General features: G+C 38.7%; 2 protein-coding genes across 6 annotated transcripts in view; one reads left to right on the top strand and one right to left on the bottom strand.

Annotated features, from left to right (window-relative positions):
• Macrod2 (mono-ADP ribosylhydrolase 2) overlaps positions 1-25,559 on the bottom strand; it is a 1,982,629-nt gene that overhangs the window by 1,665,721 nt on the left and 291,349 nt on the right. The window lies entirely within an intron of this gene.
• Flrt3 (fibronectin leucine rich transmembrane protein 3) lies at positions 12,556-24,913 on the top strand. Of its 2 annotated transcripts, none has more exons than XM_006983682.4 (3): positions 12,556-12,810; positions 20,747-20,947; positions 22,441-24,913. In XM_006983682.4, the coding sequence occupies exon 3, from the start codon at positions 22,483-22,485 to the stop codon at positions 24,430-24,432; it is 1,950 nt and encodes a 649-aa protein (XP_006983744.1). In that variant the 5' UTR covers positions 12,556-12,810; positions 20,747-20,947; positions 22,441-22,482; the 3' UTR covers positions 24,433-24,913. The 2 variants fall into 2 exon arrangements, with proteins under 2 accessions (XP_006983744.1, XP_006983743.1); XM_006983681.4 differs by having other exon boundaries at positions 12,560-12,810; positions 20,747-21,492.

The following is a 25,559-nucleotide window of genomic DNA, read 5'->3' as shown; positions in this document are numbered from 1 at the left end:
ATTATCTCTGTAGATACAGTGTGTATCTTAGTGGAGACTATCTCATTGCTTCCATTTTCATTTACCTTATAAGTAACTTTTCAGTGAACATCTTTCTGACAGGTTCTCCCTGGAGAAGACATTACTGAATTGGGGGCGGGGGGGGGGGGGAGGGGGGTGCGGGGATGCACTGTTGAGGCCATGGGCACACATGTACAGAAGGTACCATTACACACTCTGTCACGGCTATGTAGCACTCTGTCCTACATTAGCTGACATTCAAAATATTGCTTTGGAATTTGACAGGTTGCCAGTCTGATCTTTTAATGCTCATTCTTCTGAGTCTAGGTGCTCAGAGGATCTTACATAAAAGAACATAGTGAACATTACAAAACAATATACCAATGTTCCTGACATCTATGTATGCCCCTCACTTATATTTAATGTTTATGAAAATACTAAAAATTAGATTTGTAAAAAATACTAAATCGAAGCTCAGTGAAGATGAGGTATATAGAAATTGAATCATTATTCTAACTGCATTTCCCAGCTGATGTCAAAGTCCAGGTTATTTCTGCTATGTTACAATGCTCATTGTATCGATGGCTGACTGAAGAAGATGGGTAATGCAAAGAGGAGATGAGTCTGATCCGTTGCTTTTGTTCCACCTTTTTAACACACAACTGTATACAGGAACACAACTGTCTTCCAAATCACATTTTCCCAAGGACAGCTAAATATTGTTTCAATTTTGAACATACAAGTTTAAATAAAGGAATTTATGAATTACACACTGGTATTCATACACAGCAGTGGTCTCAACAGTTGGAGTTACAAGATTTCCCTACATTCTTACAGACTGTGAAGGCCACTCCCAAAGTTTTCTTTTAATATTATATTTCTCTGTTTATTATGTAAGACACTGAAATAGATAAAATTTAAATATATATTTATTTAGAAAAAAAAATACACCCCTCATATTGTTATATAAATAAGTATACTTTCCAAAACCAACATTTATTCATAAAAGTATCATCATGTAGCATGTCTGAAAATCACACTCGTCCCTGGCCACAGTAGACAACCAAGTGCCCCCTTCTGCTTTGGCATTCAGTGCCATGACAGCGGCTCATAAAGCCCCTGGAAAACTACATGAGTGAGAAAGAAAAGACATTAGCATGTTACTATCATTACAAAACACCCCCTCAATAAGAGAGAGAAATCTTTACTGTCAGTATAATCAGAATATCACAAATGATTCCTGTGACCAAGACAAAAGAAACACAAAAATTTAAGTTATAAGGTTTGTTTGTTTCGGTTTTAGATATTAAACCCAGCGCTTCGCACATACTAGACAAGCATTCTGAACTACATCTCAGCCCGAGAAACATATTTTTTATTATTGTTAAAACAACAAAGTAAGCACAAAATCATGTACAGGCAGACAATACACCAATGAAAATACACAGACAGATAATTATTATTCAGAATATATAAATACCTGCTACAATACATCCAAAAGAATACAAATAACTCGGGAAGCAGAAAACATAAATACCGCATTTCAAAGAGACAGAATCCGAAGGCCCCACACCCTCTGAGAAGATGTACAACCCCACAGGCGCACAAGGACAAAACATCCCATGCTCATTAGATAACTAAATCCAGCAAGAGACCTAGCAGTTAAGAACTCAGTGCTATTTCTGGGTACCTGGGAACCACTTTATCTGGGATGGGTGACTACCCACACGTCCTCCACCTTCTCCTTCCAGGTATTCCTCCTGGTATAGTGCTAACATTCTTCCAGGGAAACTAAGCCCATCAGCCAGCCAGTCACCAAGTACTCAACCTGGGCACTGGTGTATGATCCAGTGTTAGCCAGAAGATATGACGTAAAGTCAGTAGGAAAAGTTTCCCTGCCTTTCAAAAGCCACACAGAGACTGGTTATTGTTTTGTGTGCGATTCCTTCAGAGGAAAATGCTTTTCCTTAAACAAAGCAAGCCACTATGTAAGGGGATTAGCCGAACCCAGAGCAGCCTTTAAATAAAATGTCTTTATTTAAGCTACTTTGAATTCTACTATTATTCACAGTTTAAAACACTCTAACAAAAAGAAAATGATGTTACAATATACTTTTTAAAACTGTCATTGCTTGAGTCTGGAGGGATGGCTGAGTGATTGAAAGCATTAGCTACTCCTGCAGAGGACTGGAGTTCGGTTTCTGACACCAGTGTCAGCCTCTTATAATCTCCTGGAACTCCAACTCCAGGGTCTGACACCCACTTCTGGACTTCGTGGGCACTTGCGTTCACATGCAAAAAGAACACAAAGACAAACAGACATACAAGTAGTGAAAAAAATTTAAATAATTTTTTAAAAGTGCTAAAGCCCAGATCTTGAATTTTCAGATAGATAAGCCAGAGACACTCTCACTGGTGCAACAGGAGAGTTATGAAGGAATGCTGCTAAGAACAGAGGCTTGCAACTCATTAAAGAATAATTTAATTATCAAGAAATAGTAATTTCTATTAACTACAATTGAGGGGTAATTACCAATACTAATATACTTGTAATACTTATAATATAGGGATAAATTGTAAAAAGATCCTAGAGGGTGGAAATTAAGATTACGTCTCTTGTTTGTTTTTTATCACAATAATTTACCAACTTCCCACCATAACAGTATCATTTAGTAGTGAAATTCAGAGTGAATGTAGAGTTGACTGAAATAAGTATAATGTAAACAGTAGGGGCCAATTCATTTTTTAAATCTTTATAGCTCTTGAAAATGTCTAAGGCATTTTGCCTCCTCTCTTAAAACATATAATTTAATTTTATCACAAATATTGAAAGGAAAACTACAATTAGGAAATATCCCAAAAGAGAGTCAATCCTTGAAATTAATAAGATAATTGGCTTTTTAAAAATAATGAGTTAAGAAAAATCGCATTTTTGTCTATTAATGAAGGGGATGTTCTTCACTGAAAAGAAAATGAAAGGGAAGAATGAAAATCAAAAAAGCTGAGTGTAAACAAAAATATATACTAGGATTCTGATATATTCAACAAATAGCACACCCCTAGTGAGTACAGTTTTCTTTTTAATATTTGCTCTTAAATTCTTTCTGACAGAGGTAGAGATGAACCCTTATATCATAGCATTTTTATTCTTTGTTCTAAAATCTGTATTTGTCTGGTTTTGTATTTTGCCAGTTCTGTTGACTCTGCTCCCCCTGGAATGTTAGATGAGATGTTAATCTGGACACAAACCAGAAGTCTCAGAAAGCTTTCTCGTACTCCAGGACCAGCAGGTGATTTGGCTGCGACACGTGTCCTTATGCACATACTCCAGTTAGTAGCCACGGCTTAATTATGGCTTTCTTGACAAGCATCAACTTTCACCTCCTAAAACAAAGAGCCTCCTTTCCATATAGAGCAGGCCATTTCTCAGTGGAGGCATTTCTGGGTGCAGAACTGACTAATGACTTTGGGATTCCAGGTCTCCTGTAAACTTGAAACTAGCACCTTTGGAAAAGCCTTCACTTTTTCCCTAGGAAGAATATGAGCTACGTCAGGTTATATTTCTTAATACTTTGAAGCAAGAACACAGCTCCATGTCTATGTGCCCTAAGCCCTCATCTTCACCAAGACATTGTTAACTGAGTTTACTCTTCGCTCTCTGCCACTCTGACCACACGATTATCATTATTGGAAAACCCATCTTGCGACATTTACATCCATCATCTTCCCCATTGGCCTTTATACTTTACTATTCTATCCTATCTTCTCCTCAAATTCACTACCTGAAAGGTGTAGGGAACAAGTGTTGTGTAGATTCTTGAGAAATTCCTTTTTTCTTCCTTGTTTGCATATACCATCAGAGTAACTGATCAAGACTCCAATATCTACCAACCAGGGTGCTCGTTTCACGGCAGGGTGGTGTACTGCTTGCTATCCTGGCTTCTCTGACTTCCTGTTTTCTATCTCTTCAAGTGCTTTCCCTCCTAAGCTGTTCCCAGTCTCACTTCAAATGTCTGAGCAGCCCTGAGTGCACTGGGCACATCACTGTTGACCTCAGCCACAGACCAACAACAGATTTCTGTGTTTTGCTTTGGGATTCTTTGAAAGACTGTTTAGCTAGCTGTCATGGGATGGTTTAGGAGCTGCCTACAATCTATGTTTAGTGGGTGAAACAACTTGAGAAAGTTAGTTATCATGCCTTTGGATAATGAAGAGTTCAATGGGAATGACCAAATTTATGACACATAGCTTCACAGTCAATGAACTTTTATTGAAAAGTTGGCCCAGAGCAGATACAGAGGAAGCAGGCATCAAACCCAAAGGGCTTTGGTAAAATACTTTTCTCTTCTCTTCTCTTCTCTTCTCTTCTCTTCTCTTCTCTTCTCTTCTCTTCTCTTCTCTTCTCTTCTCTTCTCTTCTCTTCTCTTCTCTTCTCTTCTCTCCCCTCTTCCCTTTTCCCCTCCTCTCCTCTCCCCTCTCCCCCCCAACACTTTTTTCTGAGATTCTGTGAAACACTCTCCAAGTAAGAAATTAGACAAGATCTACCACCCATTTCCAGGAAATTCAGATATTTAGTAGATGGCAGTAAAATCAATCTAAGCAAAGAGAAGGCTAGTGAATTAGATAAAGTACATACATTTAAAAAAAAAAAGCAAAGCAAAACCAAATAGCTGTTTGTCTTAGAACCGTAGATATTACACACACACACACACACACACACACACACACACACACACACACACACACACACACTTTAATATTATTGTCAGCATTCATATAACACTTCTTAGACTAGCATCTGCTGGGAAATTGCTAGCTAGATGTTCCTTTCAGAATGGAGATAGAAATAACTATTCTTCACTCAGGAAGTCTTCTCTAAGCATAAAGAGCTCCTGTAGCAGCAAGAAGCAAAGAGGAGAGTTTAAAATACAAATTGTAGAATGTGAATAACTAGGAAGTCAGGGGGTAGGAAAGGGATTACAGTTGTATACATTTTGTAGTGCTTATATTTTTTGCTATTTAAACGGGATCCTGGTCACTTAAACACTTCTTTAACTCAAATATATTTGAGATTATAGTATTTTATGAAATATTTTGATTCTTTCAAAATTCAAATATCAATAAAAAGTAAGAGTTTCCATTCATTGTAATTAAATTTGATCAGAGGACAACTTGCAGGGGTCTGTTGTCTTGTTGCACCATGTGGGTCCTGGGGATTAATCTTAAGTGTCAGACTTAAGGGCAAGTACCCTTACCCACTGAGCCACCTCACTGACCAGAGTCTGAGTTCTATCGGGACCCATTCGCTTAACTTTCTAAGTTACTTCCTTTCAATGCAATACCCATATCTCTATAGAAATACACATCTTTGAGTAAAAATAGCAAAAAAAAAAGATCCAAAGATGACTAAAAGTTCCTTACAGTTATTTTGGTTTCTGATAATTTGTTCCTAATCTCTAGCAGAAAGAATAGTTCTGCTTTATTAGAAAACTCTACTGAATGCATACAAGATGCAAAATAGTTACCTCTAACTTCTCTAAAATGTAAGAGGCTTGTAATGGACAAATAATAAATACAATAACAATAAGTAACAATAATTTTGCATAATTACTACATATGAGTGATGCCATTAACTGAAGTTTTATAGCATCTAAAATCCTACATAAAATAAAAAAAAACACTAAATCCTACTTTTAAAATAATTTGAGTACCCCCTCCAAAAAAACCCAAAACATTGTCAGCCTAGAATCTGGAGTATCAAATATATAGTTTGTATATGGTACTTGGCATGTCCTAATTCTTAGCAAGTCAACAGTAAGATGTGATCTGTTAAGCTGATTTCTGACTTGTCATGAGGGAGAAAAAGGAAGGCAGAGTTGCATGTAAGTACTCCCAGTGAAGTGCTCCTTGGGCCCCTGAAGAGGACACAGGACTGTATCCAAAGTGACTCTGAATCACATGTTTGTTTGTTTGTTTTTTATAAATGTGAGATTTAAAAATCCATTAGAAAGCACCTCAAATTTTTCCCACATGAAAATTAGTAACTTTAAAACGAAGCATTTTTCAATTCTAAATTTTTTAAACATTTTAAAGTAAGAATAAAGATTCATTAAAGTATATGTGAAGTTTGGTGATATATGCACTTAAAACTTGTCAATCTAGAACTTAATTTTTAAGCACAGGAATGCTAAAGCCTATTTGTGACCATGTAGTAATAATACAATTTAATGTCAGAATAAGAAATAAAAAACTTAACTAGTAAACGTTAAAGTGTTTTCAAATCGAGAACTAATGACCTTAAAAGGAACTAAACAAGTTTAATAATGTGACAGGCATGCCATGAATGGCATTCAAATAAGGAAGTGCTTTTATGTCACAGAAAAATTCCCAGTGGTAAACATGACTTAGTTTTTAGTTTACTGTTATTTAGAATAGATGGCTTTGTAGAACACCGAATTACATGAAATCAAATGAGCTGAAAACACCTTATCTTTCAAACTTTTTGTGAACACTCAACTCATACAGTTCATAGAGAAGAAAAACATTGTTGAAGTCAATCTGCTTGTCTAGACAGCACCAGCGAGAGGTTTCACCATTTATAAATAGATGCAGGCGGATATAGCCCTTAATTCGACTTTGGATGTGTGGATGTGTTTCTTTCAACAATACATTTATTTAACCTAAGGAATCTTGACTGCAGAGAAGTAATACTCTCTAAAAGGAGGCAATCTAAAGCGTTGAGAAGTGACAGAGCCAGTTTCAGAAAAAGGCAAAATTGACAATTTCTCAGAAAGCTTGTATTCCCAAAATCAGCACCAAAATGTCAGAAATAGGAAAACAATGGCATGGTTTGTAAGCTGTGACCACTTTGTCCAGACTAAAGCAGTGGTAGCCGTGTATACAGTCACATGGCTTGGGGTTGGCTGGCCACTTGTGTTATCTAGTTTACGCACCTACCTACTGATACTGTTAGCCATTCCCCAACCCTGTCATAAACCAATCATTGACAGAGATAAAGACTTGGTCCTTTTGTTTGTAATAAAGTCTCAAGGACAACCTTTGGTGAAGGTTCTCTCTGGGTCTGAAGGTTCAAGACAACCAGCAGAAACATTGCTCAAATTATTTTATTCCTAAAGATAAAATGGTAAAGCTTACAGCTCAATTTAACATCAGTGGATTGTTTGTTATGAAACTATCCAGGCCCCACTCATTCCTGAGAAGATGAGAAGCATCTAGACATGGGGTTCAGCTATCTCCTCCGTACATTGGGTGCTTGAGTTTAACAGTGGACCCTTACCAGTTTTTGGAAGTCCACAACAGGGAGTTTACGTGGGGCCTGTCTTGGTATGTGAGAGCAGGCTGGGCAAGCTGAAGCACTGGCCCCAGGGCCAAAAGGAAAGCCTCTCTTGGATGAGTCTGCCCAGCTTGCTCCCAGTCTCTGCTGTCTTAGAGGTCCATTTCAAAGTCTTCGTTTTTCTGTTTGTTTGTTTTTGTTTCTCCATTTTAAAAGAAAGCACGAAGGATGACCCTGGGAGAGTGAAAAGAGGTCAAAGGCAGGGTCCCCTAAAGCTGGAATCCTACATCACACCATCTGCATAGCCATTCAGGAAGGCCCTAAGGAGGGAAGAAAATGAAGCCCTTCAAGCTTCCCCTCTCTCCCTAGCCAGCTGCCTCACCCAGTCCCTGGGCTGTGGGCAAGGAACTACTAATCTATTCGGAATCACAATTCCTCCTTTCTTTGCTGGGGACCAATAATGAGCATTTTGAGTGTTTCTTTTACTCTCCTGCCCCACCCCCATTATCTTTCTCCTAATCTCAGGAGTGCAGAACTCTAACTTGGTGTGGGGGATGGGGGGAGAGCAAGGTGTGGGGAGGTGAGCAAGGAAATAAAAACTCTGATTTTGCTTTGATTTCTGCCTCAAGTCCTGTAATAACAGATCTTACTCCAATGCAATATGTTTTGGAAACATAGTTAAAAGGAATATATATTGTTTTTATGGTACATTTTAAGTGTTGACTAAAAGGTAACTATCAGAACTGAACTGTTTAATATAACGTTTTAAAACCCTTTTTAGTATTCTATGGCATCTGTGACCTGCTAAAAATCTAATTATTTCTCTAATACTCTGTGGAATTGTTCAGAAAGATGTGGTACAGTTTCTAACTGGTGCGTTAAGCATCTGGCCTGACTTCACAGAATTCCAGATAGCTGAATGTGCACTCTATATTTTATTAACATTGCAGAGGCTTGTGCTTAGATGCAATACTGATGTGCCCTGACATGCATCACTACCTGTTGACAGAGAAAAAGTGGGCTAGACTCAAGGGTCTACAGACAGAAAAATCTTTCAAAGATGTTTTGGCAACTTTAACAAAAACTCTGACAAGAAAGAAAGAAAAGAAAGGAAAGGAGAGAAACAGAGTAACTTCAAGTCTATAAATTGATAAAACATGCCCAAGTTTCAAGTTTCAGTACACCAGATCCTCTGAAAATGATCACCTCTAACATCCCTTGCTTCCTTTTCCAACATAAAGACCTCTGCTTTCTTGGGGATGTGCCCTCTGTTTCTAGAAGGGTCCACTTTAAGTACAGCTCCTAGGGGAGAGTAGTTCACCAGCTCATCTCCCCATTCTTCTACAATAGCTCTGGAGTGAGAATCTATTCAAGTTTAAACAAATGAGGGTGCAGGTGCTTCCAGGAAGAGGCTTCCCCTCCCTGGAACCCTGCTAATGGGGAAGGGAACATGGACACTGGTGCTGCCGAAGGGAAATCCAGGGCTCCCAAAGGCCCGCTGTGTGTAGCTTAAGGAGTCTGCTGACACCGGAAAAGCCAGAACAGAGAGCAGAGGACACTGCATCCATTGCTTTACCCTCCCATTCCATATGTTTGAAGTTACCACATAAGCCCGTCCATTCCAGCTGTTAATTGGGTAGTACAGCCAGGCTTCAGTCACTTGCAATCCAGAGAGTCTCAACAGATAGCAGTTCAAGATGGTTACCAAAGCCAGAGCTACTTTTTCTTCCCCCTAGAACTGTAAAGATTTGATTCTCACTGGTAGCCTCAAGGGACAGAAGATCATCAGCAATATTTCTAACTTAAAACTTTGATGTGTCCTAAGATTTAATCTCAAAATATCTCAGGCAGAGGTGGTTTAGGATCATCTATAGTAGCAGTATCTTTTACAAGGTAATCAATGAGTACTCGTGATGAGTCTAAGTATAGGCAAGTTAGGAGGCCTGGATGAAAGATCCCTTGTGTAATCATTAGTGATCATGGCTTTACCTGGAACTTAGTAAAAGTGATCTGCAAGAGGGTGGGGCATTTGTTCTGTTTTTCTATCTGGACACACAAGAAAGTGGCAGAGCCTGGAAAACCCGATTCCAAATATAATGTCCCCTAATTTTGACAAGGGAACACCTCTTCTCACAGAGAAAAACACAAACTCCTCTGATGGGGCAAGTTTCTACTGTCCCTGGGCTCTATACCTAGGATGCTATCTAAGTGGTCCATTTCCAAACTGGTTGTTTCCTTTCTGAGATACATTTTCTCGGGAACAATGTTAGGTTCATGGACTATCTTACAAAAACACAAAGAAATGCAAACTAGCAACAAATACCTTTCACCTAAACAAGTCTTCCAGGGCTTAACTAGATTTTAAGTCCTGGGAACATGAAGCCCTGTGACATAAGAAGACAGGAAACAATCTCCTGCCTCCACTGTGCTCCCATCCTCTGCCTATAGAACAACTCCAAAGAGAAATGTGAAAACTGTGAAAAACCATGTTATTGGCCCTGCCCCACCACCACTGAATAATACTTCTTTTTCCACATGCCCGCATGCCCTCATCTTAGTAAGGGCAGCTATCACTTTGCTGGGCAGTTACTATGAGTCATGCTCTGAGCTAATAAACTCAGAAACACTAAGTGATTTGTCTGTAGTCATGTGGCAAAGCCCAAGAGAGAGCCCGGATCAATGGACGACTCAGCTGCCCCCCACACCACCCGGCAGATACTCTGAGTCCTCCTGCTGGCAGACTGCAGTCCCACCCTTCACAGAGCAGCCCAGAGGGTGTCACGAGGAAAGCTGCTTGGTGTCCCCCTCCTTCAACAAGGACAGCCATCCCTTTCCTGTCGGTCTCCTTGGGAATGCACAGTGGGAAAGCAGTCTGAAGTAACTCTTGACATTTTAACCTAGCGAGAGGAGGTGCAGAACATAGTCGCGTGAGCACATGGTCAAGTGAGGGCTACTTGAAAGTAGCAGGAGTTCAGGTGTCTGCTAACAGCAGGCACTGGACAGCCCTACCCACCTCTGGGCTCGCCCCAGAATATATGTCTGGGGCCCTGTGAGAGTGATAAGCCTGAAGCCTGGAGTTTGGACTCTGACCCTCCTGCGGTGGGAGGAGAAAACTGTTGTTTCCTGTAAGCTGTCTTCTGACCTCCACACTTACATCATGACATGTGTGTATTCTCCTAACATGTCTCCACATACAAACAAATAAACGGAATTTACATTTTAAAAGAGTATATATGTTTGTAAAAGGGAAGATGGCAGTGGAGGAGTCTATTGAGACTTGTCTTTAAAGTTAGTACCTTCAGGATGGATTACATGTTTGACAGTCTTTTGAATGCTGCTACATTTTAATTCACAGCTTGTGGGGCGGGGGGGGGGGGAGACAGAATACATAATTGGTATTCAATAAATTCTTGCTGCCTTTATTTCCCATGAGATGAAACCAAAGCACAGAGCAGGTAATATGAGGTCATATGACAAACGGCAGCCTAGGGAATCCGCAGAGCACCCAGCTCCCAGGCCAGCCTGCTTTCCTTTAGATACCTATAACCCAAATTGCCCATTTATCTTTCTTTTTTGTTGAAGGCTTTCAGGCAGCTGAATGGAGACAGAACTGATTAAATATGGATATAAGCCCACAGGAATTTGGTCAGGCAAAAATTTCCTTTTTAAATAGAATCAACTCTCATCTGAAAATGGCTTCTAGAAAGAACTATTTCAAGAAATAATTTAATCCAGGTGTTTGATTTGCAGTAACTGAAAACAACCCATCTATTCCTGAGAGATTATCAGTTATTCCTACTTTCCTTTTCTCAAAAAAAAAAAAAAATGCAGCAGCCACCTCTGAGTTTAACGAACACTAATTAGTACTTCTAAGAAACTGGCTTTTCAGTAGATGTTACAATGTTAAAAAGCCCTACTTTTATCCAATGGGTCAGTCCCCAGAAGTCAGCAAAAGAGCAATCATAGAACAATGGGTGTCAGAACATCTCTTATCAAGGGTTCCAGGGACCTTCCACTCTGATAGCACCCATTCCTGGAGGGGAATTCAAAGGGTGAAACAGATGGCAAACGCATGTATAAACGAAATGCAGCTAATGAAGAAAAAATGACCACATACTCCTGAGACAGACAGACAGACAGACAGACAGCCTCCAGAGACAAACAGAAAATTTCCTAGAAAGGATAAAGTCATGAACTTGTAAGAACCAAGCAAATAAAGACATCAAGGGAAATGGCCATTTGGGTAAATATATAAATAAGATCCTTCACTTAAATTCACCTCCTTAGGGGTAACTCACAAGTCCAAAGTAGTTGTTGACCAGATAGCAGAAAACTGATGATAAAGTTATACCTGGAAATTAAAGTCTTAAAATCCTGTTAATGAGGCAGAGAAATCTCAGTGTCTTGCAACTGTCAATATTTATTCATGCACTCAAATTAAAATAATTTAATCCTGGCAGAACCATCTCTAACAGACATTCTAGATGATGATGTCTGAATCCAGGCTCATGGCAGAAAAAAAAAAGTAAGAAAAAGATTCTAGTTGTGTTAAACCTTTTTATTTTAGGGAAATCTCTTAAATATAAGTGATTATATCAACTTAGTTTTAATCTCTTAAATATAAGTGATTATATCAACTGAGTTCTAAAGTAGAGGCATGCACTTAGGCACACAGGTAAATGGTAGCTCAGTAGTAGAGGAAACCTGCTTCATTATGTAAAAATGCATATGAGAAGAAAAACCTTTCTATTTCCCAATAAGACTGTTTTCTTCAATATTTTTATCTCTCTCCTATTCCTATTTCCTTTCTCCTAAGTAAATCATCATTTGAACCTGCTTTCTATTCATTTACAAAAATAGATATTAGTTGGGATTGCCATCCTCCATTCTCCAGTTATAACACAATTGTAACGATGTAATGAAAATCACCTGACTTTCGTTAACTTATTTTCAATATACATGGCTTGGACATGAGACACCTGTTCCTCTATTGTGATCTTACAAATATCCTTCTCACACGCTTGTGGTTTTTTCTGAGTGTGCTACCAACTACCTCGTAGTAGTAAACTTTAGGGTATGCTAGAGTCTGAGGAGCTGCCTACAAACCAAATGGCATCTTGGCTTTGGCAAACTGAGCGGCTCATTTCGGCTTCTCTCACCCCCTCTAGCGTTGGCAAAACTCATCTGTCTGATTATCCAGTTACCTCACTGAACAAGAGCTGGGCTAAGTCCTGCCCACCTATGACATCACCCCCTTCCTCAACCACTGCGAGGTGAAGCTTTAAACTTCAGACTTGGAGGTGGGCTGCGCGCAGTCAACTGGATGCTCTCGCGCGCAGTCCTCAGCGCAGGAGTGATCTGAAGCAGGACGGGCTCAGGCTGCAGCTGCTGTGGCTTTGTGTGCACTGGATGCCGCGCTCTGCAGACGGGGGAGGGTTTTTACTTCAACTCACAGGCAATGGAATTACAGCTGTAGCAGCGGGGTATAAAGGATTGCTTTTTTTCTCGTCTTCCTGGTAAGTGTTTTCCATGCTTTTTCTTAACATTGTCCCAGAAACTTCGCTTGTTGTTACTCTCTAGAAAGAAATGACTTGCTGGGTTCCATGAGGAATCCAAGTAGCCACATTTGCTCGGTCAGCAGGACAAGCAAAGATGTGCGTGTAAGCCAGCTAGGGAAAGTCTGCTAAATAGCCAAATGTGAGAAGTTTCTTACAGCTTTATAGCATTAATAATAATAATAAGCTCTCCTCTATTTCAAGCAATTGCTATCAACACAAAGCTTTACGAAAAACTGCAAGTTGGAAAGTTGAGTGTTTGAGATAGGAGGCAGATTTTTCTCGTCTACAAAAGCGAAAGGTCGCTAACTTGGTGTGTACTGTATGTGTGGTATGATCACCAATCGCTGTTTTTATAACTATGAAAGAAAATCGATAATCCCTCAGCCCATGAGTACGCAGTACATGAAAAGCATACATCTTGCTCACGGCCAGCAAGCTGCCCTGGGAGAGCAGGATGCCTCTGTAGAGGATTAGCAGCTACACCTAGATCTGAAAGCTTGCACCGCTTCTCCTGCCACTGCTCCTTCAGGCATTTCGGGCTCGGGAATCTCAACTAGTAAATTCAGCTCAGAGTCTCGGGCCAAACCATATTCCCAGTCCAGGAGAATGCCAAAACCCATCGCTTGGGCAAGTGTAGAATGTGACTAGCATAGTAACTGGGTAAGTCCACTCAGAAAAACTAACAAAGATCACCCTGGAAGCGAGTGCTTGATGTATGCAGTGAGGGTAGCAGGGGAGGAAAGCCTGGAGTCATCATCAAATGGTAAAGGCTGAGTGTCCATTCACTTGCAACTCACAGTGGAAAAACCTTATATTGGAACAAATGCATGTAGACTACAAAGCTTCCAAAAGGTATTTAAACGTATCTGCTAAAAAAAATTTAATAAATAAATAAATGTTTTTCAGTAAATTATGCCTGAAACAAAATGGTTGCATAAAGGTAAAGAGTGCAACAGGCCCGTCTTTTCTCAACATTGGGAGGGGGCTTATTTATTTAAACTTAAAAGGAAATAAAAAATGTTGCTATTTTTCAGTTACAAAATCAAATTAGTTATTTTAATTGTTCTCAGTAAATCTATGCCTCAAAATGCACACATTGGCTATGTGATTAGGATGAAATAGCATGATGAAAGCCATGAAAAGTGCTTCAGCTGAAGGGATTCCTTCATTCATCCCCAAATGCAGAAGAATATCCTGACCAGCATGAACAGGAAAGGATGAAACTGTCCACTCTCAGGCTAGAATCACTTAAGCTTGACTCAGAGTGACAGATGACTGACACCCATCTCTTGGAAATGAATAAAGAAATTAATCCTTTAAAAGTATCACAAAAATATTGTTACTACAAATATTAACGATCATAATGTGTTATGACTATGCAAAGATTGGTTATACAACTTAGCTTCAAATATATGTGTATATGGACATATATACATCTATATATCAGCTTAAAATGAAGAAAAGGGTTAAAAATGTCATTACATGTGTTTAACTAAAAAAAAATCAGTTTATTCTTTAAATAGAGAACTCCCAAGGGTCAAAAAACATATTAGCAAATGAATAAACATAATGAATTCATTAATAGAATATTCCAATGGTAGCACTGATCGTTATTAATTGGGTTTTTTATTTCTCTGCACACCCCTTTTAAAATTGATTCTGGTTAGGTTTAAATGCCCAATTCAACAATTCCTGAATCTAATATTTATGAGATACATAATTGGGAAGCAAATAAAGTTTTTACAAAAATTTTAAAAAAGATTACAAAACAAAACAGAAAATTTGTCATAACTAAATGTGGCAGCTAATAGAGGCTATGTTTCTTTTGCTTTCAAGTGTTAATTAATAAGTCTCTGATTCTATCAAAACTTTTTCAGAGCGAAATGAAGCAGTGTGAAATAAATTTGGTTGAAATCTTGTGGCTGTCAGACTTTGTTAGAGAGCTATTAATTATCTTTACCCCAGTTTCTTCTCTGGCTATATTGCCCAATCAAATAGAAACTCCAATTACACTTAGCGTCTCCTGCCTAGGGACACAAGACCCTAATGAACGTTCAGTCCCTCCAGATGAAAAATACAATTATCAGCTTTAAACATGCAAGCGCAAGCAATGCAAATTTTCCCCTGTGCTTTTCTTGGCCACATATCCCAAGGCTTTCTCCTCTATCTTGATTATTTTGAACAATTTTAAACCCAACAAATGTTAGTGGCTGAAGGTGTGCCTTATTTTGATATTATATGAATGTTTCTTTCTTGAATTTTTGTTATGATAGGCTGATGTTCATATGAATATTAAATTAAATCTGGTCATTTAAAAATACTTAGTTTAGAACTGCCATTTCAGTTGGTCTCAACCTTTTTCCCTTTTAAAGGTGGGTGGGCTACACAACAAAGAACATGATTAATGGCAAAACCTAAAGCTAACTTAAAAATCCTGAATAAACCCTTTCTGCACTCTCTTATTCATACCGATTCTGTAAAAGGTATTATCAATAGTTGTTTCGTGTCAAATGAAGAGCACCATAAATGAAGTCAAGGAGGGAAATAGGATTCAGTGAATTTTCAAAAGCCTTGATTCCTCCCTCTTTTCCCCTAGTTCCCCATCCCTCCTCCCACCCCCACCTTTTGCCCCAGAGGCCTTCACTGTTCTTCTCAACGGGAGGCTTTGTTGTAATTAAACCAGGGAAAGACTGGCCAGCAGCAGCCAACATCTGACTTGCGGCTTCAGCAAGCAGTGTTCTGGTAGCGTGTACCACCCCCCAGCGGGCAAAACTCAACAGTAAATCTCTCAGCAATATCCGCGCTCAGAACAGCATTCTCTCTTCAGAGCAGAAAAGGGATGTTTCTTGGCTTCTTCTAACATGCCACCGCCACAGGTTTTCCAAAAGTCACAGACCGATTTCCAACCAAGAGATGGTTGGTTAGGAAACTGTTTTCCAGGAAAGGGTCCTTCCTTTTAGAAAATAAAATAGGTGTATTCCTTTCACAAAGCTGTTGCAAAATGCAGATCAACATCACTAATTTTGTCTAACATCACAATGATATGGACAGTTTTGAAAGCCACCTTACACTGCAGAAGAGGAACCTTTCAGGATTTAAGTTTTATCCATTATCAAGAATCCACAGAATAGATGTTAAGGAAAAAGGCATAAAATATAATTTAGTCGATAGGTAACATGTCTTTGCTTTGCATATGCATAATCTCTCTCCCACCCCAAAATTAAGTGTCAGGAATGTATGAACAGCTCTTTCCAGGTATTAGTCTACTCAGAGGAGGAGAGTAAAAATTGCTTTCACTTGATGAGACAATGACAGCTTTTGTTCTTTCGATTCACATGCACAAGTTGCCGTGGCAACTTTGAAGAGAACACCCGCAGACCACATTTGGTTAGGCACCGCTTTTTAAAGTGTGCCACTGGAGTATGGATTGATCAGCTTTATGTGTTGTTGGTTTTCTTCCTATTCATCCAGTTTAAATCAATAAATACCTTATGCAGACATGAAGAAGCAATGTGTTTTAGGATTTTAGATGGTCTCACTAACCAGAACAGGGACTGTCTGTCACACACTTGACTCAAATAAATAGTTGTCGAACTAGCGCATGGAAATTGAAAGGCTAGAAGTGTAAAGCAGGTTGGACTCCCACACTGGAAGAGGAATCTTAGGTTTGCAATGCCAGTGTCTCTGGTTTAATCCAGGCAGGCACACTTTTCATTACAGCTGCGCAAATGTCAGCACAAACTTAAAGCACTCCCTGGGCCTCAAGCCCTGGGCCACTTAGCTCAAGTCTCAGTTGTTCCCTCCTTCATCCAGGTCTTAGGTCTCTCATTCATTTAGCCTGGCTTGAATATCATGAAAAGAAGAGCCTGTGCTGTGATAAAAGGTAACACCCCATCTTTTTGTCTTAAAGATGCTTGATTTCACTTTACAAACAAACTAAATGAAGCAAAGGCAGAATTAAGGTTCATTTATAACAACTCAGTGGGGAAATCCTTTTGCTTTGGAACTTTTTATCCCCTGTTTTCTCTAAATAAAACAAAACCTTCTTCGAGTGAGAAAAGACTCTGGACAAAACCAAGTGTGAAAAGGCACGCTTGCTTCTCCGCCTCTCGGGCAAACCCTGCAGACTTCATGACTCTCAGGAGGAGAGTTAGAGTTCCTTTGGTTTGCCTGCAGTAAACACAGGAATCAGGACCTTCCTGAAGTCTGATGATTGTGGAAAATTTAACTACCAGACAGGCTACTTAGAAAGCATTTTGCTGTCACTCTTAACTAACCTGATGGAGTCCAGTTTTCCAGTTTCACCATGTATATAGCTCACCCGAAATATTATTTCTTGTTGCAGAATCTTAACATTCACAGGTTGTTCATTAGGTGAGTAATTTTCACCTTCATAAATAAATTACTTCCCTAATATGCTAAATGCTGCTCGTATACATTCCAATTTAGCTAGAAACATTCACAAACATAAATGGATTTGCTTAAGCATGAATTTTCTTCAGGGTCAAGGTTTTACTTAAAATAATGCAACTAACTTTGATTGTGAAGTCTAAATGCCATCTTATTTTTAAAATTAGTATTTTAAAAAAGTTTCTGCCATTAAGAAATCATTCTGTGAGGCAAGTCAATAAAACGGAAATCTCACAACATTAACTTGACGTAGGTTTTCTTTAAAGTGTATTGATCAAACAAGTTAAATCAAAATCAACTTGAGTAAAAGGTAGCAAATACAAGGTTTAGGAAGTTATCGTTATTGTCACATACCTTCACTTTAGGCTAAATTATATCTTTAAAATGTAAGAAATAGCTCCTCATTCAAATGCTTTCTCTACTGGAAGAAATCATGTAAACATGTACGCTGCATCAAGTTCTTGATTTTACTTAAATGTCAGGGTCTTATTGAGAAATGATGTATTAATATTTATTAGTTTTCATAAAGTATATCCAAAGAATAGCATCTTTACCTATTCATGTACTTTCTTTGATATATTATGAAAATAAATTAGAGACTTTAGACTGGGTTGGGGTTATAAGCGATTTAAATTTTTTTTTTTACTGTGAAAAGACACAATCAAAAGATGACAGTTAAAAATCTACTTCACCAGTAAGGTGAGTGTGCTTTTCCTTCAGCTGAGGTTTAAGTGTTACATACTTAATAATTCCATCCAAAATAATTTTAGAACACATCACTAAGTCCCAGAGCCCGGTCTATGTTTCCCCCGTTATCCCGGTAGCAATATTTCTCTAGAGCATCGATTGCTTTCTGTTCAGAAGTGATGGCCTTTTTCAAGCCCTTGCAGACAGAAGGCTCTGAAGCCAGTGCTGTGGAGCTGGCCAGTGTTCATAGCAGTGCTGGCCATTTTGCTTTTCATCATTCACATTCAACTACAAGGTCAATGTCTGAGACTATGGGGATCCAGTTCAGAAACCAAGTGTAATATGGGAGTTGTATTGCTTATGATAGAGATACCATTATAACTTTAAATATGCCCCAAATCCCTCTTTCGTACTACAGTGTGAAATATGAAGAAGGTATAAAATCATATAAAATGCAGTCAACCGTCAGCTGAACAGTTTTGACCTGAAAGCAGTAGGGGCAGGTGAGAGGGGCTATATGCAGACTGTCCATTTGTGAGACTACCCTTTCCTAAGAAAACATTGCTTTTCATGCTTTTGCTTTTCGTTTTAATGAAATCTGGGGAGAAGTGAATGACATTCTTCTCGTGATTTAATGAGGCTTAAGGTTTTCCGTCAATTCACACTATTTGCATGTTTGTATGAACAGCGGATGTTTAGTTTGCATATCAAACACCAGTGATAGCAATTTCATAAGTGTAAAACAGGTCAAATGAAATCATCTTTCTTTTTACATTAATATTTTTTCCATCTCTGGTTTAAAAAAATGAGAATCGATGCATATATTCTTAAAGCCTGGTTTGGCAAAACAGATTAAGTGAGATTTTTCTTTCTTTCTTTCTTTTTTTTTTTTTTCAAGCAGCTACTTCAGCTATTTTATCCCCAGTTCTCATAAATGTCACACTGTGGTTTGTCCTGACTCAGAACAACCAGCCATTTTCAAATCCCATTCAGTAGCTTCATCATCTGACCTCTGAAGTATGCTTTGCCTTACCAATGCCCCTGGAACATAAGAACTACTCGACAATTGGTCATTTCACACAGGTTCTCACTTGTTATTTTCATAGTAGTTTTAAATTAATTTTTAATGCAAGTTAACCAAAGTGATTTTCCCCTTGACTTAAAATAACATTATTTTATATGTTGGATTATTTTCAAGGTTAGAAAACATTTACAGCAAAAGTGACTGTATAGCTATAATTTTGGCAGCTTGATTTTCCCACATGTACACACTCAGAAGGCAACATTGTATAAGCAAACATACTATTGAAATCCAGTAGTAATGTGAAAAGCCCTCACATTAAACATAAATCATTTAAAGTTTCCTCTGCGGGCACTTTGCTGTATTTACGAGTCTGCTTTATCTATCTGCCAACTGCTATTTTTAGGTTGCTTAAATTTAAAAAGAAAGTGTATTTGCCATTTTCAGGGTTTTTTGTTTTTTTTTTTTTTTACTATTAATATAATCTCGGACAGCATTAGTGTTGAGTGACAAACTAAAAGAAATGGGAATTTTGCAACAAAAGATAGAAACATGAATTGTGGCCTTGGTTAACACACACTCCCAGTAAATTCTGGAACAGATGCTATCCTTGTTGGATACTTGGTAGTAACTGGCAGAGAAGCAAATGATTTCTTTAGTCCTTAATCTTGTGGTCAAATCTTCCCATGTACCCAAATGTTCTCTATCTGTAAGGAAGGTGCTGAATGGGTGGTCCTGAGTAACCCATTCCCACACATCTCCCCTTGTCCAACCCCTTAAAAATTCTCATGAGTGTTCTATCAGGATAGTAGGCAAAACTGTCAACAGCTCCATGACTGGTCTTCTTAATTAAGCCTAAAGTCCTTTTTCAGAAATGAGAACTATACATTGTGGGGGTGGGGAGGTGGTATGTTTGTGTTCAAACCAAGAAAAGGAGATGCCTCAGGTTACCATTCTTCCTAAATGACCACTGTAAATAGATGGAACAAAACAGTGACCTTCCTATTTGAAATACAGATTTTCTTTTGAAGTTCAATGTACTAAAAGAAGATTGCAGTAGTATTCTTGTTCTAAAAACACAGTTTAAAGTCCTAACTGGGACTTGAACATCTATGCTCCCGCATGAGCAAAAGCACAAGTCCTAGAATTTCCTGCTACAGGGGAGTCCTGTAGTACCCTCAGGAAGGTGGTGGGGGTGCCCACATACTTCAGCTAGGAAAATGGAAGCACCAAACTGAGTATGAGCAAATCAAAAGAAGAGCTCCAATGCAACAACTTTTTAACATTTTAAATGGTAGGTTGTGTGATTTGTAAGACCACATTCAGAAAGTACAGAGTAACCACAGTGTTTTCATCAAAACCTTTTGCCATGTATCTGCTCCCGTCTTTGACATGTTCTTCTTTTAAAAAACACTGTATGCTGGGGCATCAGAAAGTTCACTTTAAGACATTAGCCTGAATTTGAAAGCCCTGAAAGGGTCTTACTGCTTCTTAAATGAAATTTTGCCTCTGTGTTTGATTCCGTGTGACACAAAGAATCACTTAACAATGGGAGTTAATCAGTTGGCTGACAATCTCATCTTTGGCTCCAACTTAATTTATATAGTTAAGTGGTAAACACAAACACAGAGGTCAGTCTACCACTTCTACCAGCTGTTATGATGAAAGATTTGTTGATTAAAAGAAATAATTGATGTTAAACCACTAGGAAATTTCAGTCCTAATTTTCACTATTAATAGTATTACTCTTTTTTTTTTCTTCTTCTTCTTTCACAGGAGGTGCTCAGTCCTGGCCTATTATAAGGAAGAGAAATATAAAGGAAATTTAGTGTGCTTCCTTCTCCTTCCATGAAGACTGTTTGCATTGTTTCCTTTGCTTCTTAAAAGAGACTCCACCCATCCCAGTAGAACGTGACTGAAACAGAATTTCTGAGAAAGCAGCTAGAAGTAGAAGAAGAAATAGCTATTTCACAGCAGGTAATCACACCCCAGGATGTAGCTACTGTACAGAGTTTATACTTGGATAATCCTGGATGGGAATAAAGGTAGGGGGTAACTGCCTGGAAAACCCATTACTACACAGGTCTTAGCATCATGAATGGCTTTCTTCATGAGGATCTGAAGTTACTATCTCTGACCACATTGCACAGAAGAGCCAATAAGAATTTCAAAGAGGGCAGTTTCCACTGAGGGACTTAAGCAACACAAAGGAGCCACCACACCGAAACTATCAGAGAAAAAAAAAATTTAGGAAGCCATGTGTCTTACATAGTAATGGGAAGCTGAATTGTTTCTCGCCCCCACTTTAATGAGCTTGCCCACCATGCTGACCCACAGCTGGAATGTTCATTGGCAGCAGCAAGCCTGATCTGGAGGTGTGTGCGGCATAGAATTTCTTGAATAAACAGTGAAGAATATTTCCAAGGACTAAAGAGTTTTAAAGTCCCAGTCCCTCACCAAGAAAGTAGCATATATGCATTGGACTGTCACCCACGTAAATTTACTTAACGTCATTCAATAAGGTAGGAAAAAAATATTAAGCTATTTTATTCATGCCTAAAATTATAAAGGCTGATTAACGCCTAGAAGTGGAGAAGGGAACAATACATAATATATCCACATAAATCTATAATTCTCCAGCCCACGGGGAAACTTGAATCATTCTAGCTTAAAATTTAAAGACAAATAAATGCACTGTTAAAACATGTTGTGAGACTGAAAATAAGAAAAACTGGATCAAGGTATTAAACCATACAGTATGAAATGTAACAAAATAGGTACAGAAAAGAAGAAAGGTGAGCAGGAAATGGAATTTTCCATTTATACCAACTTGACATATGAGTTGTACAATTTTTCCCCTAAAGTAAGTAAACTATTCCTTTCTTTCCAGAAATACCTTTTAAACATTATTTAAAATTAATATTAAAGAGTTATTAATAATGAAACAAATGCTTGGCTTTACTGAGATTAAAGAATTCAAGATGTGTATAGCCTATTAGTCTAGGAGAATAAAAGCATAAATGCTTTTTATTATACATTTCTGTACTTTTATGATCATTTGTCAAAGAAGACAGAAAACACTGGCATATATATCATATGTAGTTATAACAAATTATATTTCTGAGTCAGTTTCTTTGAATATTAACAAGTTAGAAATTTGATAATCTTCATGACTAGTTGAATCTGATATAGATTATAATTTAAAATATTTTTGATTATTTAATTATATTTAACATTTTTAAATAAAATGGACTTTAACAGGATAGTTGTAGATTTATATTCTAGAGACACTCAAGGTAAATAAATTATGTGAGTGTGTTTGCTTATAGATAGCAATGAATTCCTGGCATGCTCCTCTCTGAAAATGAAACATTGAAATTTGTTATCGATGATTTCATTTCCACATCTGTTCTTAAGGCACTTCAGTATTCTGGCCTAATTATTTTCTATCGTTTCTTACTCTGTTGTAGTAACAGGAGCTACCTGATATAAAGACCTCAACACTGCTGACCATGATCAGCCCAGCCTGGAGCCTCTTCCTCATCGGGACTAAAATTGGGCTGTTCTTCCAAGTGGCACCTCTGGCAGTTATGGCTAAATCTTGCCCATCTGTGTGTCGCTGTGACGCGGGTTTCATTTACTGTAACGATCGCTCTCTGACATCCATTCCAGCGGGAATTCCGGAGGATGCTACAACACTCTACCTTCAGAACAACCAAATAAACAATGTTGGGATTCCTTCAGATTTGAAAAACTTGCTGAAAGTACAAAGAATATACCTATACCACAACAGTTTAGATGAATTTCCTACCAACCTTCCAAAGTATGTGAAAGAGTTGCATTTGCAAGAGAATAACATCAGAACTATCACGTACGATTCCCTTTCGAAAATCCCGTACCTGGAAGAGCTACACTTGGATGATAACTCAGTTTCTGCTGTTAGCATTGAAGAAGGAGCATTTCGAGACAGCAACTATCTGCGACTGCTTTTCCTGTCCCGCAACCACCTTAGCACAATCCCCGGCGGCTTGCCCAGGACTATCGAAGAGTTACGCCTGGATGACAATCGCATATCAACTATCTCTTCACCGTCACTTCATGGTCTCACAAGCCTGAAACGCCTGGTTTTAGATGGAAACTTGTTGAACAACCACGGTTTGGGTGACAAAGTTTTCTTCAACTTGGTAAACTTAACAGAACTGTCCCTGGTGCGGAATTCCTTGACAGCCGCACCAGTCAACCTCCCGGGCACAAGCCTGAGGAAGCTTTACCTTCAAGACAACCATATCAACCGGGTACCCCCAAATGCTTTTTCTTATTTAAGGCAGCTGTATCGACTCGATATGTCCAATAATAACCTAAGCAATTTACCTCAGGGTATCTTTGATGATTTGGACAATATAACCCAACTGATTCTTCGCAACAACCCCTGGTATTGTGGGTGCAAGATGAAATGGGTACGAGACTGGTTACAGTCGCTACCTGTAAAGGTCAATGTGCGCGGGCTCATGTGCCAAGCCCCAGAAAAGGTTCGTGGGATGGCTATCAAGGACCTCAGTGCGGAACTGTTTGATTGTAAAGATAGTGGGATTGTGAGCACCATTCAGATAGCCACTGCACTACCTAACACAGCTTATCCTGCTCAAGGACAGTGGCCAGCTCCTGTGACCAAACAACCAGATATTAAGAACCCCAAGCTCATTAAGGATCAGAGAACTACAGGCAGCCCCTCACGAAAAACAATTTTAATTACTGTGAAGTCTGTCACCTCTGACACAATCCATATCTCCTGGAGACTTGCTCTGCCTATGACTGCTCTACGACTCAGCTGGCTTAAACTGGGCCACAGCCCAGCGTTTGGATCTATAACAGAAACAATAGTAACAGGAGAACGCAGTGAATACTTGGTCACAGCCCTAGAACCTGACTCGCCCTATAGAGTATGCATGGTTCCCATGGAAACCAGTAACCTTTACCTGTTTGATGAAACTCCTGTCTGTATTGAGACTGAAACGGCCCCTCTTCGAATGTACAACCCCACAACCACCCTCAATCGAGAGCAAGAGAAAGAACCTTACAAAAATCCTAATTTACCTTTGGCAGCCATCATTGGTGGCGCTGTGGCCCTGGTAACCATCGCCCTCCTTGCTTTGGTGTGTTGGTATGTACATAGGAATGGGTCGCTGTTCTCGCGGAACTGTGCGTACAGCAAAGGGAGGAGAAGAAAGGACGACTATGCAGAAGCTGGCACTAAGAAGGACAACTCCATCCTGGAAATCAGGGAAACTTCTTTTCAGATGCTACCCATAAGCAATGAACCCATCTCCAAGGAGGAGTTTGTTATACACACCATATTTCCTCCTAACGGGATGAATCTATACAAAAACAACCACAGTGAGAGCAGTAGTAACCGAAGCTACAGAGACAGTGGGATTCCAGACTCAGACCACTCACACTCATGATGCAGGAGGTCCCATGCCAGACTGCTTCAGGGTTTTTAAACCTAAGAAAGGTGATGGTAGGAACTCCCTTCTACTGCAAAACACTGGAAAAGAGACTGAGAAAAGCAATGTACTGTACATTTGCCATATAATTTATATTTAAGAACTTTTTATTAAAAGTTTCAGATTTCAGGTTGCTGCTGCGGTTGATGTAGTGGAGATGCCTGAACACAATTCTATATTTTAGTATTTTTTAGTAATTTGTACTGTATTTTCCTTGCAGATATTGAAGTTATAAACCATTTACTTTGTGTTCTACTGAGTAAGATGACTTGTTGACTGTGAAAGTGAATTTTCTTGCTGTGTTGAACAATCAGGACTGCGTTCACATGAGATCCTTGTAGTATAAGCACAGGCCGTTTTTCACTTTGGTATTAATACAATGTAAAAAAGAAACCTGGCTGAATGAGAAAATAAATTTCAAAAACTAGTTATGAAATAATGTTCCAATGATTAAATTTGTATTATCCCAGTGGTATTCAATAAATCAAAATATGTGACATAATGGGCAATATCAAACTTGCTGCACATCTCATTTTACCCTAGGCAAATTAAATATCCTTAGGAAAGTTAAGCATATTTTCTGAACTGAATACGTCAGCTGGCATAACAACAGTGTGAAGTCAGCTGTTAAAGCCACTGTCAGCAGAGCTTCAAGAATAAAGGACTTCACAAGAACAATGATATAAGTGCAGGGTGGGTGTATACTAAAAAACCATGACAACTTAGACCTGTGTAGTGTAATCAATACATATACTAGAATTGCATCTTGATTTTTGCCTGTACCATCCGGCCTCTTGAAAAATGAATCTTAAACACAAAATTGTTAGTGTTTATGATGTTTTTATTACAAAGGATGTCTAAGAAAAACTCTGCATAGTTAAGAAGGTAGTGTAACCATCAGTAATTCCTCTCAGCGATCCAGAGAAACTAGGACTTTAAGTAAGTGAGAATTTCAAAGAAAAATAAACACTAGAAATCAAATTTAGATCTGGCTTATATGAGATGCTTTAACACTGTACATAAATACTCAGTTTCCTTTCCCAGTGGTGGAGAATACTGCCCATTACTGTCACAGTTTTCCAGAT

Source organism: Peromyscus maniculatus, chromosome 4 (assembly GCF_049852395.1).
Source record: "Peromyscus maniculatus bairdii isolate BWxNUB_F1_BW_parent chromosome 4, HU_Pman_BW_mat_3.1, whole genome shotgun sequence".
Lineage (NCBI taxonomy): Eukaryota > Metazoa > Chordata > Mammalia > Rodentia > Cricetidae > Peromyscus > Peromyscus maniculatus.
Note: the sequence above shows the minus strand (reverse complement) of the source record. Positions and strands in the feature narration are given on the sequence as shown.